This window comes from Vidua macroura, chromosome 2, assembly GCF_024509145.1.
Source record: "Vidua macroura isolate BioBank_ID:100142 chromosome 2, ASM2450914v1, whole genome shotgun sequence".
NCBI lineage: Eukaryota > Metazoa > Chordata > Aves > Passeriformes > Viduidae > Vidua > Vidua macroura.
This window is the reverse complement of record NC_071572.1, coordinates 86247770-86261843: the sequence shown is the minus strand read 5'-3', so window position 1 is coordinate 86261843 and position 14074 is coordinate 86247770. Positions and strand designations below refer to the sequence as shown.

The 14074-nt window shown below is 36.0% G+C and overlaps 1 protein-coding gene across 8 annotated transcripts in view; it reads right to left on the bottom strand.

The window, feature by feature from the left end:
* YAP1 (Yes1 associated transcriptional regulator) overlaps window positions 1–14074 on the bottom strand; it is an 88214-nt gene that overhangs the window by 15619 nt on the left and 58521 nt on the right. For 2 of the 8 annotated variants that reach the window (XM_053970639.1, XM_053970643.1), the window contains 2 exons: window positions 2648–2841; window positions 1097–1144 (listed from right to left, as the gene is read on the bottom strand). In XM_053970639.1, coding sequence (XP_053826614.1) covers window positions 1097–1144; window positions 2648–2841 — 242 coding nt within the window. The remainder of the gene's footprint in view (window positions 1–1096; window positions 1145–2647; window positions 2842–14074) is intronic. The other 6 variants (XM_053970640.1, XM_053970644.1, XM_053970641.1 and 3 more) reach the window with 3 other exon arrangements.

The window sequence follows — 14074 nt, the reverse complement described above, 5'->3', positions numbered from 1 at the left end:
AGAGCTGCTCTGGTATTGTCAAACAAGAAAGTATTTTTTCCGGGGTGTCAGCATTAAGGTCTGAGGTTCCTGTATCTCAGAACTAGTAACATACAAGGTTTGTGGTACTCTTCAGAATGCAACAGTACATCAGTACTTATCGCTTCCAAACAGAGGATACTTTCTTTTATTCTGTTTTTTTTGCCTAGTGCATACAGAGGTATGTCTTAAAAAACAAAGTACAGTGCAAGCCAACACAAATATTGTGCTAAGAACCAGTATATTGAAAAACTTTTAACAATAGTAAGCATGAAGTTCTCTGAATATATCCATAAATCCACCCTTCCAGAGATTCATTCTCTGGTCAACTTCTTTAGCAACTGAAAGAAGACCACATTAAGCTGTTTATTATGCTTCGTGTTTTGAACAATTTTATTTTGGTCTGAGCTTTTCATAACTGATGTTTCCTATACAGAAAATGTATGTGTGCAAGAACCAGTTAAATGTCAAAATGGAAAAATTATATCTCCATAGCAATTATTTTGTTAGTCTAACCTATTAAGTAATTCTGTTATACTATGCATGCTTAAAAATCATAACCATTTCAAGTGACTTTTCATTAAGTGATAATAGATATCCTCTCTAAGATCATACCTGCTTTAACAAACTGATAAGAACATTCATATGAACAGTACTTAAAAGTCACCAACTACTACCTTAGATAGTTTGCTTCAAACAAACATCTTGATGACATCAGGACTGGAACAGCAGTATCCTCAAGAATGCTAAACAAGAAGGTTGTTTTCAATGCAAAAAAAATGTGCAATGAATTCCTCATTTGCTCTTAAATATTGATATAAAGTTGTGGCAATGCAGCACTCCTAAAAACAGTGTTAGGGCTGTGACCATAAAAGTGATTAAAAAATGTGCATGGCAGAGGTTGTTTTTTTTTTTTTTTTTTTTTTTTTTTTTTTTTTTTTTTTTTTTGTGGTTTTTTTTTTTTTTAGTTTGTTTTTTTTTTTTTTTAGAATGTTTTCATGTAGCAAAAAGTTCCCTGCTAGCCTAACTTAATGCTCTCATTTTTCTAATTATGCTGAAACATCAGTTAAGAGCCTACCTGATGTTTTGGAGAATTTGCTGTGCTGGGATTGATATTCCGCAATGCCTAAGAGTAAAAATAAGATGGATAAAAATTACTTTAGCTGCATGGTTTACCTATGCAGGCTGTCTTATAAACACCATCTTGTAGTATCAAGCCCCCAAAACAGGCCAGATGAGACAGGATAAGGGAGTTAAGAACTGTGAAAATCATGACACAGTGAAACAAAACTCACAGATTTACCAAGGATACGTATTTGACAGATAAGCTTAATGACTAAGGAGAACAACATGAAGAGAATCGGTTGTCACCTGCTCCAAAGTTAGTCAGGTTCTCAATGACAACTGAGGCAAGAAGACAATTAGAAGGCCTACCTAGAAGCATGCTAGCACAGGGAAAAATATCTGTTTGTGGATTAATTGCAAAGCAGGAACAGCAAAAGCCCAGGTGCTTAAGCAGAGAGAAAGTCCTGATGCCACCTTTGCAATGTATTCTTACCTAGAGTACTATAAAAAGTAATGCCTGTAAAGATGACCCATCTTACACCAAGAGATGCTGAAGATTCCTACAAAACAGTCCTTGACTACAAAGGGGATAATGGAAGTCAGATTCCAGGACAGAATACTGCAGGTGATGAAGAAAGAGAAAAGCTGTCTTTGAAGACATTAAGATGTTATCCTCTTCTGACACAAAGCCCATCACCCAAAGTGAAAAGGGAAAGATTTTAGAAGGTTTTCCTCAAAGAAAAGATTAGTGCTTTTTCTGCCAGTGTCAAAAACCCAAAGAAATATCTTAAGTATCTAGCACAGATAGTAGTAACTATTAAAACACTCAGATTGAACAATTGAAGCAGAAGGCTTAGAGTCAAAAGGAGATCAAGCCTGAACTCCAATCCAGAGATTGCAAAGTCCAGCCCTACACTTTAATATTTGCTACAGCCATATCCATATAGTAGAAAACACTGAAAGGCATAGTTTGCTGCCTTATTATGAAGTTTGAAATTCTTCAGCATAAGAAAACCACAGGTTCAAAATGCAGCACAAGTTATTCAGTTGTTTCATGCTCACTCCATGATCAAACAGGTAAGATTTTGGCAACAAAGCATCTCCTCAATGTATCTTATATAAACTTTGAAAATACTTCAAAATCCTACAGACTGCAACAGGTTCTAAAACTAAAGACTTTCCTCCACTTAAAAGGGAGAACTAAAGTAGCTGTGGGAAATAACTTTTTGCATGACTTGGAACTCAATGAATATCAAATATATTATTAGGAGGAATATCCAATCACATCAACAGTCCATGCTGTCATCCTTATAGTTTGTGAAGCCTGCTCTTTATGAGTTTTGTTAGAGGGAGGAATGACGGAGGAAAGCAAAATTCTTCATTTTAAAAAATCAGATACTTTCACCACCAAGCTGATATCAGTAAGAGAATGAATTTAGAATTTAGACTTTTTTAGATCTCAAAGCTTTTTGTATAGTCACTGGTCTTTAAGACTCACTGAAACAACAACTTAAAAAAACCAAAACATAACATACAAAAGAAATAGCGGAAGTAGGTGTCTAACCTGTGGCCTCACCTGCCGAAGCAGTTCTTGATGCTTCAGTCTCAGCCTTTCTTTCTCCATCTGTAGCTGCTGAAGTCTCATCTGTTGTTGCTGATTGGAGCTACTCCCTCCCATCACACCACCCTGGGGACTCTGAGGAGCTAGAGGAGGTGGCTGTTTGACTGGAGCACTTTGGCTGATTCGCTGATTCATGGCTAAAGAACCAAAACAATAAACATTTAAAGAATAAATTCAAACAAATACACACAAGGAAAGTAGTATCCATGAAAGGTATACATTAAAAAAAATCTACAAAATTACAAGGCATGACAGTACAAAACATGCAGCTACACTGATGTTCAGAGTGTGCGTCGTATGCTCATGTGTGAGCAATTGATGTGTGTAAAATTAATGCAACAGTCTCACAGTTAAGACTACATACTTGTTCTAAAAGCTTCTGAAAACAGTTTAATATGCTAACTGGTGAAAAATTCGAAAGTGGTAATAAAATATTTCAAGCTGAATTAGAAAAATCTCTCTTCTTTCTAATAAACTATTCTCACTGCAGACACAAATAGTAAATAACTTGTTTTACTCATGTGGAATCTTAGGTTCATTTAACTTGGGAACACACAGAATGACAAAATGGATCATTTCACCTTTACTGAAAACAATTAAAGGCTACTCATTGTGGTGCAAGGTCATGCAACCAGCATTCACATCCTTGTCACATCACTATTTTAGTGTTAGAGACTTCATTTAGAGCTTCCTGGTAGGCAAAATTAGAGTTGGTACAGAATTGGCAAATAAATTATACAGCCATAAATACTGACATCAACATAAAAAACCACTTTGCTAGTGCTTCATTTTCTTTTACCCCTCAGAATTATACATTGCATTTTTCCTGGGGAACGGACACTAAAAATGTAACTTTGAAAGCATAATGCACAATAAGAACCCATCTTCCCTTCCCCTATAAAAGCAAGGCCTAAGACAATTTTATTTTATAAAATAATACATGACTGGGATGCATCTATTTGATGCATGAGGCCTGATTTCTCCCTCACATGACACCAATATGGTTAAAGTCAACAGAGGCACTAGAGTTCCCAGAGCAAAAATAGGGTGGGAAAGGCTGACTGTTTTGCAAAGGCACTATTTTCAGGAGCTTTCAGCTTGGAATTAGCTTTCCATCTCTATCGTGTTGTCTGTAACAGACTGAATCTGTTAACACGCACAGTATTCTGCAGAATGCATTTGGTACGCATTCTGTGATGGGAGCAATGATGGGAGAATGGCAGTTTTTTTTTTTTTTCCCTGGGAATGAAGATTATGGTTTACAGAAACTAAGGAAAAAAAAAATAGATGTTCTTTTAGGATGACAAAGTGACGTGGGGAAAAAAAAAAAACAAACATCTGTAGAATTAGTGTGAATTAATGTTTTCATCATATAGAGGATTCCTGAACATTTCTAACTACCATAAGAAAGAAGAATTCTCTCATTAAAAAATCTGCATCATCTTTTCACTGAAAAGCCCTTCAGTCTCCACAGTCTTCTGAGTGTTCAATTTAAGGCACATTAGTGTTGTTCTTCTGTTCCAAGAAAGCCAACATATATTTATCACATAAGACTAAACCAATTAGAGACCCAACTCTGCAGTCTACCCTTTCAACTAATCCACTGGTCCAGCACAGGCTCCACAGTCTAATGGGCAGAAGGGTCATATTTTCATGAGTCCAGCCAACATAAAATGCTGTAAAATAGCTTACAGTAATTTGAAACAATATTTCATGCAGTTACTTGTTAAAGAGCTTCATACATATAATTGCTAATATTATAAAACTTCCTGTAAGGTAAGTGAACCTGTGAAGTAGGAATAGAAACTGGATCCCAGTACCAAGTAGAAACAACTAGAGCTGCAGTTCAGTTCCAACATACAAGTCTCATCCTGACTCAGCATGAAAAAAACAAACAGTGGGAAGATGACATTCCTGTGGATCAAAGCCTAAAATCAAGCAGTTGATGTTATGGGACATCCAGCGCCACTTCACCATCAGAACTGAACTTCAGGACAGAAGATGACCAGAGTGAGCCAATTAACCAGCTTTGCCATGCGAGCTGTGGTGGTCTCTGGGCCAGTGACAGGAAGACTAGCCCCAAGACACCACCTAGAAACTGTTAAGCAAAAGTTCTAACAGCATCAACAGCTGTCCTGTAAGGATGTGGGCAGTGAACATTTAACTACAAGCACCAGGAGCTCCACTGGGCAATATCTGCTGGAAGCTTGACAGCAATTACTCAACCTTCATTTATCAAAGCTGAAGCAAAGTTGAAGCTAGAGAAAGCAATGCAAAAAGCAAGGCAGCCCATCTAGCAGTTTTAGACAAACTAGACAAGACACTACTAGAGTGGGGAATAAATCTCCTCCTTTCTCTCTTTTCAAATCTTGAACCAGGACCACGCCTTTTGCTCTATATATCTTACTCTCTTTCACCTTATAAGCAGCAATGACGTTAATAGGGGACAACAGAAAACAGCCTTCTCCTGCTGTTAGTTAATTCTGCAACCCTATCCTCAGAAGTTCCAGGATCCAAACCCTACAATTAAACAAGACTGAAGGTCAATTACAGTGTAAAGTCAAGAGGGAGAAAAATTCGAAAATTACAATCACCTGAAATGAGCACATCTAAGTTAAAAGCAAACTAGCTTGTAGAATTTAAGTACCCAAAGCTGAAAATGTAAATTTTTTTTTTGTTAAAAAGGCTCCCTTTATAGTCTAGTCTCCAATTATATAATCATGGTTTCAGAGTCCTACTTCAAGGCAGTTTTCAGTCAAGTCATGTTACAGATAACCTCATAAAAATTTAACAGTGTCTAACCTTAGGTAAACACTTCAGCACATTATCACTAACATTCCTTCAACATGTTATGGATTTGTTTTTTCTGCGTGCACCATACAAGTCTCTCTTTTCCACAAATAGGCAGCTTTGTATTTCCTGCTCATACCACTTTCTGCTCTTTTTATTTTATATATGTGTGTCTTTCTGACAGCTGCTTGTATTATTCCTGTTCTCTCTGACCACTGTTTGCTCCATTCTTCTCACCTACTGATTTTGCAATTTTAACTTTAAGAAATAAACCATGTTTCTCTGATGTTTTTCATTTTATTCCCTTATCCTAGATCCCCAAAACGTCTCCTAATGTCCATTTTGAAAGTAATATTTCTAATTAAAAGCACATCTAAAACAGGAATATCATAAGATATTAAGACTTTGGTGTATACTTAAAATTCATCAATAAATATTAGGGGATCACTTAATGATATGATTTGGTAACTATGTGGAAACTGAATCTAAAATTCCACTTTCTAAATTGTTGTTATTACTATTATTATTATTATTATTATTATTATTATTATTGAAAGGATGTTTTTGAGCATTTTATTATTTCAAGAATGAAAGTGCAAAAGACTTCAAATTGATAAGATTTTCAAGTGTCCTCAGAACAGATTGTGGAGATGTTTTTAGATAAGCGAACTCTTTTTAACTGTGAAATTAAACCAAAAGTTAGGATATTAGAAGAAGATGATGCTAACTGAATTTTACTGACTTAACATATCCAAGTGAAGAACCAGTGAAAAAACCACAACAATAGTATCAATGATTTTCATACACCTTGGTGATTACACAAGTGTGCTATCTTCAAGGGAAACTCAAAGCAGAATGTAATTACCTATAATTTCCAACACAGTATTTAATAAAAAGAGGGGGGGGGGGGGGGGGAAACATATCTTGTTTCAAGTGACAGGAAAAAACAGCGGGTTTTAAAGCTTTTTGTTGTTGATTTGGGGTTGAGGTACTTTTGCTTGCTTGTTTTGTTGGTGAGCTTTTTTTCTTTTTACATTCCAATTCCCCATTACTTACCAGGACACAACTGTAGAAATCTGCACTCTAAAGAATATGCTTATTAATGTGATCTCAGACAGCAGACTTTATTTTTTCTACACCTCATGTATTTGTAATCATCCTGACATGCACAGTTCTTTTCAAGTACTTCAAATTCAAAGTTGAAGAGCTTCATTTTATCTGTTAGCTAGGACTTACCAGTTTATAATGCATCCTGTTCCTTACCTTCCATAGCTATGGAAAGCATTTAAATAAGGGGCTCTGCACCCACACAGCAGAGGCTGCAAAGACCTCACAGGCAGAGCAGGAACAAACAAGCCTTTGTTTCTAGAAGAGGGGGATTTGAGGGAGGAGGAGGGGCAGACAAGTTAAAAAACATGGACAACTTAAGACAATAAAAAGATCTTGTCCTAAAATATGGCTTCACAATCTGCAGAATACAGTCAATTGCAATTGCTGCAATATGTTTTTGACAAAATTACTCATCTTTTAATGTGACACATTAAATGTTCTACTGTCAACAGCAGAAATGCCTCTTCTGTACTATTACCAGACAATACCTGACAATTCCTGAAAAAAGTTTAGACTACTGTTGACATACATGGGAAAAAAAAAAAAACCAACCAAAACCCAAAAAACAAAATCAAGAGAGAGAAAAAATTACCAGAAAAAATTGGTGCTAGAGAGAAAAGACCAACACATTTTTAACAACTCAAGCATAAAAGGCTAACTTCTCTCCCAAGATTTTCTGTCAGTTGAAAATCCCAAGTCCCAGGCCAGTGACAGTACCTCTCCCCTATGCAGAATTACATGCAGAGAATGCACCCTTAATGATTAGCAGACACAGCTGAATGTTTGATGTTGTTTCTTTCCTACTTATGATTTCACCCTTCAAAGCTAAACCTAATTTTAATCAGCCAATTCGAAGACATTATTTAGTTGCACAAACAACAACAAAAAAGCTCAGGATGTGAGCATCCTATAGCTGACTGTCCTTACTAATAAGAATCAATGTTTTCATTTGGGGCACTAAAGAACTTGTCCCCTTCAGCTCCATTTTGAAACTAGACAACTATTGTGCACAATTTTTGGCTATAGTCAGGCTTTTACCTGGTGCTAGTTTGCAACACTTCAACAAAGGTAAAAGTCTTCTTTGATTACATTTAAAAGAGCTGTGAAGAAAAAAAAGAAATACCAGTAGGATTTGAAGGAGCCTCAGAAGTAATAAAAATATGTTCTAAGGAGCTTTTTAAGAAAGGCTTGGTACAACAATTTGTTCTTTAATCAGGACAATGACTGAAACATGACTGGTTAAACAATTTGTTGTTTAACCAGTCATATTTCTGGATTGTATTCTATATAATGTATTGCTACGTTACTCTAAGGAAATCCCACTCACAGTTGCTGCTTTAAGTGTACAAACAAATCTTAGTGTCTTAGGCAGACAGAAATATCCACAGACTCCTGAGCTGAACTTTTGGTTAAAGCAAGAGATATCCAATGAAAATACTATTACAAAATCATGTCCAAACTACAGACTAGTTACTCTGCATTTATCAACTAGTTTCATTCAAATTAAATTAGTATTTTTCTTTTTGTTTTAGTACCATTATTGCATGTGCTGGTTAAAACAATATAAATTTAAATCTGCCATTGTTTTTGAAGTCTTTCTGTATTGTCAAATGTAGATGTGCAATAGCCAGACTGACTTGAGCACCATTGAGACACTACAGCATGTACAGACAGACTCTTGAATCACTGGTAACTAAACTGGAGTAAAAAGCTGCGTTAATTCTTTTCCCCCCACAGCAGTAAACAGCAGTATTTGTAAAGCACTTTCACTCAGTGTATGTCAGTTTCAGAAGAATTAAAATATTCTGGCCAGCCAGAAAAGTAAATATAAATTACATTCAGCAGTAAAGTAAGTTAAGTAAGTAGCTTTTAGAAATTTCAGTGCCCACATATAAAACAAAACTCTTCAATAATGGGCTCTTATTAAAACTCTCTTTTAACTCTCTACATACCTCTTTTTCACTTAAAAAAAAAAAATCAATTTTAATTTTGGAAGGCTAAACAAGTTTTAAATTACTTGACTTACAGAACGCAACTGACACTGTAAGTATTAGCACTACAGAACTATGTTAGACACAGTGCACTGGACAGATTATGAGAAGAAATGTGAACTAATGTTGTTTAAATTTAAATTCTATGTATGAAACACTGAAGACTACAGCAAGTGCAGGAATCTGAGCTAACCAAGGCCTCATATGTCTGTCCACTGACTCTCTGGCAAAATATATTTAATGAAAGCTAGTCCACATGTTAGACCAAAGTTTAATCACTCAAGAGTCTACATAAGGCTATTAGCTGTGAACAGTTTCACTGTTTAATCACCACATAATACTTCCTGGGTTAACTAACCAAAAGACAAGCTTCTTTACAATTTCTTATAAAATAATGTGATAACTTTTTAAAATGCAGGTTTTCTTTAATTTATTTGAGTGGAACAAACCCTCTAAATATGCATCTGCATGTCTTCATTTTTTTTAATTTGTCATAAGCCCATTAGAAATGATTAAACAGAAATTACAAAATACAGTAAAAACTACTACTACAAAAAAAATCAACAGTATACTGTCAAGAAACACTTCTATATATAAGAAACTACCATCATGTTTCAACACAATTTAATTCAAAGACAAAAAACCTGATGTCTTTGAATTTAAGATCATATATTATTAGATATAGACTATATAATTACTGTGTGTATATATATTTAGATTACAGATAATCAATCATGTTCAAAATGATCCACCTTCAACTTTTAACACAGTATGCTCATTAACAGGAAAGTACAAACTGCTGTATTAGAAGGATATGGTGGAAAAAGTGTCCCTGTTAGGAGTGCAGTTTCCTTTCATTATCACAGCTGCTTAGCACAAGGTTGCAAGCATGCATTATTTTTACGGGCACCCAGAAATCATTAGCAATAAATCTCCTTTCCTGAACAGGATTAAATTACTCTGAAAACAGAACAAACCCCCAAACAGGTATAAACTTACATAAACCTACCGTCCTGATAAATTCTTAAGAAAAGTGTAGGTTTCTCTCTCTTTCGTAGTCTAGAAATATTCTACCTGAAGTAGGTAACTACATCCTGACACAATACTTGTGGACAGATTTAGTGATTTCTTCAGTGAACTTCAGTTAAGAGATATAAATACATCCTGCTTTCAAACAAACCCAGATTTCACTTTTTGATATAATCATAGACAACAAATAATTATTTATTGTCATTACCATAAGGCAGCACCTGCCTTTTACAAAGGGATGCTGCTTACCAGCGAAATTTCATCTGCCTCTGCCGATTCACAACAGGCTTTGACAGAAGTCACTGGTTCACTGAAAACTGATGCTGCTTCATCTGTAAACATCTCTGACACACATACCAAAATACAGAAGTCTTTACCCCATCCTAAGTGATCTCCTGAAACTGTTCTTCTGCAAAAACAGAGACAGGTAAGTGAAAAATCTAATATCACTAGACCTTTTTAGATGAATCAAATCCTCCTTTGCTTTATGGCATACGTAAAGAGGATATGCCATTGCATTTGCAGACCAAAGCTACTTGTGGCTCACGCTCTGCTTTTTGTGCAAAAACTGAAGGCAGATCTGGAACTTAAGAAGCCTTAAATGCTATTATGATCAGACACAAAGTCTGGGCTTCTTTTTGTTTTGACTAGACAAAGGCCAAACCCCAGTTTTCCAATCTAGAGCTCCAGTTCTATCTTGTGCAAAAATCTGCACCTTGAAAGGCTCCTACAAACTAATTTGAAGAAATATATATTAAACAAAGTGCTAGACAGGTAAGGAATAAGAAAGCAAATTTCTGACACTTAAAAATTAGCAGATGCTCCGAAGCTTAAGCTTTAATTGAATTTCAAGCTTGTTCTGTGTTTGCTTGCTTTTTCTTTAAACAGAAATGATAAATATATGTTTCAATGAAATGTACATTTTACTACAGTGTTTCTGAACAAGCTCTTTTCACTTTTTCAAAGGCACAATGTTTTTATACTAAAAAAAAAAAAAAGGAAGCAGAAAACCTGGTATACATTCCCTATAATCATACTGTTGTCATCATTAGTTTTATTTCACTTTCTAATTATGCAGTCAAGCAGCTACTGTACACAGAGCCCCTATGGCACTTTTCATAAAGATATTAAACCCTGTCTTGCCTTACCTTCCCCCTCATCCAAAATTCATGCAGAACTTCAAAGAACATTAACATTATCTCTAAGTGGAAGTGATAAAGTCATGGCAGTGATTTCAACCTGAGGTCACATATTTTGCTTCATACCCCATTATCGCAGCTCCAAGAATTGGAAGCACAGAAGGAAAGAGACTGGGAGTGTGCAACACTGGTATATAAGTTACAAGCCTTTAATACCCAAGTTTAGAATAAAATAACAAGGAAACTCAAACAATATCTTGTTTTACGCCAATCCCTACAGACACTTGTCTGACTACTCTACTGGAGTAGTAAGGTCTCCACACCAAACTTAAACCAGCAGAGACATCAGAAATCAACTGCCAGTTTCCAGTATTTTCCCACTTCAACTTCATCTTTGAATTTAATATATTAAGCACCCTCAAAGGGCAAATTATTTAAGGTTGTGTTTCAAAACCAAGTCCTACCATTGGCAAACTTAAATAAGAGTTAAAATCCCTTTAATGGTATTTGATACAAAAGCCAATTATTGGAAACTTACAGCAAAAAAGCTGAAAAATTTTAAACTTCAACTGGTTCTAGGAAATTTGATTTTATAGGAAAAGCAGATGTTCTTCTACTTCACCAACTTCAGCCACTCAGAATGCATAGCTGACCTGCTTCCTATCCAGACGTTCTTTAAGTATCAAGAAAACACATTATGTTATCTGAAAGGCTTTAAAATCCAGTAGGATCTGTGAAGAATGACCAATGAACAATAGCAGAAAAGACAAAATGGCCCAAAAGACAAGTTCAACCTGACAGTCCAATTCCATCAAGGGAAAAAACCCTTGTCTAAATAAAATAAAAAAACAAGGCAATTTGAAGCCTCTTACTACGATGTCTGCAAAGGCACTGAGAAGGTAGGACAGCATGCTTTTACCAGATGCTCCACTAGACAAGAATCCTGCTGACACAGGCTTAAGGACCAACCCTCTCCCATCCCCACTCCTTTGATCCCATGCCATCTTTATGTCTGCCTGTGCTTGGCATAAGAAGACCCTCATTTCATACTTAGTTCTTTCCTAGATATTAAAGTTTGTGAATTGCTTTAAAGTCATATTTGTAGACTTGGAGGATGAAAGTCTGAGCCACAAGAGTTCACTGACACTTAAGTGGTGTAGCTGAAGACCTCTAACCCATTTCAAAGATGTTAACTTGGAACGAAGTTCTTATCTTCAACTTGGAGCACTCAGGTTTTAGACCCAGCATACCCCACAGCAGTTCTGACAGAGGCTCTTTTCTGACGCATTATTTCTAAAAGCCTGCTCCAAGAAAGAATACATACTAATTATATTCCTTTATTTTCTGTTTAAAAGCATGAATGCTATACCAAAATGCTCCACACCAAGTCAGTCCACCTAAAATAATTTTTCCAACTGATTTTCCTTCCACTTGCTCTTTTCTAGCTATAATAATAGAAAATTCCAAGCACTAATTAAAAAAGAGCTATATCCACATCTACTAGAGAAAATAAAGATGAATGCAAAGCTTCCATCTGATGAGGAACATACAGACATAAAGGCTGTCTCCCTGGAAGCTGGGAATTCAGAAGCAATAAGGGCAAAAATGCTTCATACCTTCTGCTTCTGAATACTGGAACAGAGGAGTATGTTTGCACATACCATTCAATAGCTTTGTTTTCTTCAATGGTTCTTAAGATAAGTGAAAGTGGCAGAGAGAGACATTAATTCCTCCTTCATTTTCAATCACCATTAGCATCACTGTAATAACCAAGAGCTTCAATAAGACAAAGATGAATTTATCCTGCTTCTGGAAGTATTAGTAGTCACAAATACTGAAAACCAAGCCCTTATATTATAGCACAGTGATAAAAAAGGGTATGGTCATATCCTCAGGGGAAAAATACCAACAGAAGTTTCAACCTATATTAAGCACAGAAAGGTAAACTTCTGAGTCATTCACATGCTATTTAAGGTCACAGCACATATTTGTCAAGGATCTCCACATAGTAAATAAATGCAAGGCTCAGTAATTTAACTGTCAAAGAGATTTTTTTTTTCCTTCTTGACTGGAGTGACTTAAGGAGGCCACAAGTAAGAAAGCAACAGGAACAGAATTTTGTATTTTCTTGGCTCAAATGATAAAAACATAAACCACAATACAATGTGTACAGCTTAGGTTTTCAAGGAAAACTCCTTCAACCTCAACAGCAGCTAGCAGCTTGTCTCTATTTGCCGTCACTCTAGATCAGAAGAGCCCACATGCTTTTTTTTTCCTTTCCTGCCCCTTTCAGTTACACTTGAGCTCTTTGACTGAAAAAGTCTGGAACAGATTAAAAGTCCGACCACAAAATAAAGAGCCTTGGCATGTACTCAAGCCTGTCTGGGATACACATACACAGTGGGCCCAAAAAGGGAAGCTATGCAGCAAGAAACCCTTAATCAGTCTTTTGGACATTTTTAACTTCTTTCAGTTTAACTGCACAGCCTTAACATTTGATAGAGTTTCAGTATGCACAAGACAAGCAGCTTTTGCCCTTACAGTTGGATCACTCTATTTACAGGAATACAAAATAGTTGTGAGAAGCAAGATTCATCTCACTCACAACCTCGGTCCATTAAGGCATTTTCCACACTCCTTTTTAATTCCAGTTCATCTTTGCAAATGATAAAGTAATGCATTTAAAGAAAAAGATACCCTGCAAGATTACCTGAGTAAATATAATTGCAAAAGGCAACACTGATTTTCAAAATGACTGCTTCCTTTTCAGCCTTACTCACATACTAAGTAATTGTGAAGTTGCAAATTACCCACACACTCTTGCAACGTGCAAACAGGTCTGTAGCTCTGGCTGGTGTTAAAACCAGCATGGACATTTGCCAAAGGTGGCACCCCACCTTTGGGCTCAAGTTGCATAGTGGCTCAACCTGTCTACAAACTGGTGAGCAGTTTATAAACAAAGTGTGACAACCTGGTGTTCTCTGTAAGAGTAAATGGATGTTTTAAGTAAGCAGTCAAGCCTACAAACCAAAAATGCAGAATTTCTAACAGACATTTTGGAAAAACAAAACAGAACAGTGACTGCAGAGTTTTGTAGCTCTGTATTTATATGGCATTCATGGAGTTAATGCCTCTCCCAAAAGGGGCCCACAGTTGTTGTTAGGTCAACCCCTGTAAAGCTTCAAAGGTTTTGCATCCCCTCAGCCTGACCTACTCAGTGATCTGCACACTGTTTTCATTTAGCTGCACTGAGTCCAAAAGTAAAGCCTGAAAACCACAATGATCTCTTCTTTTTTTTTTTTTTTTTTTTT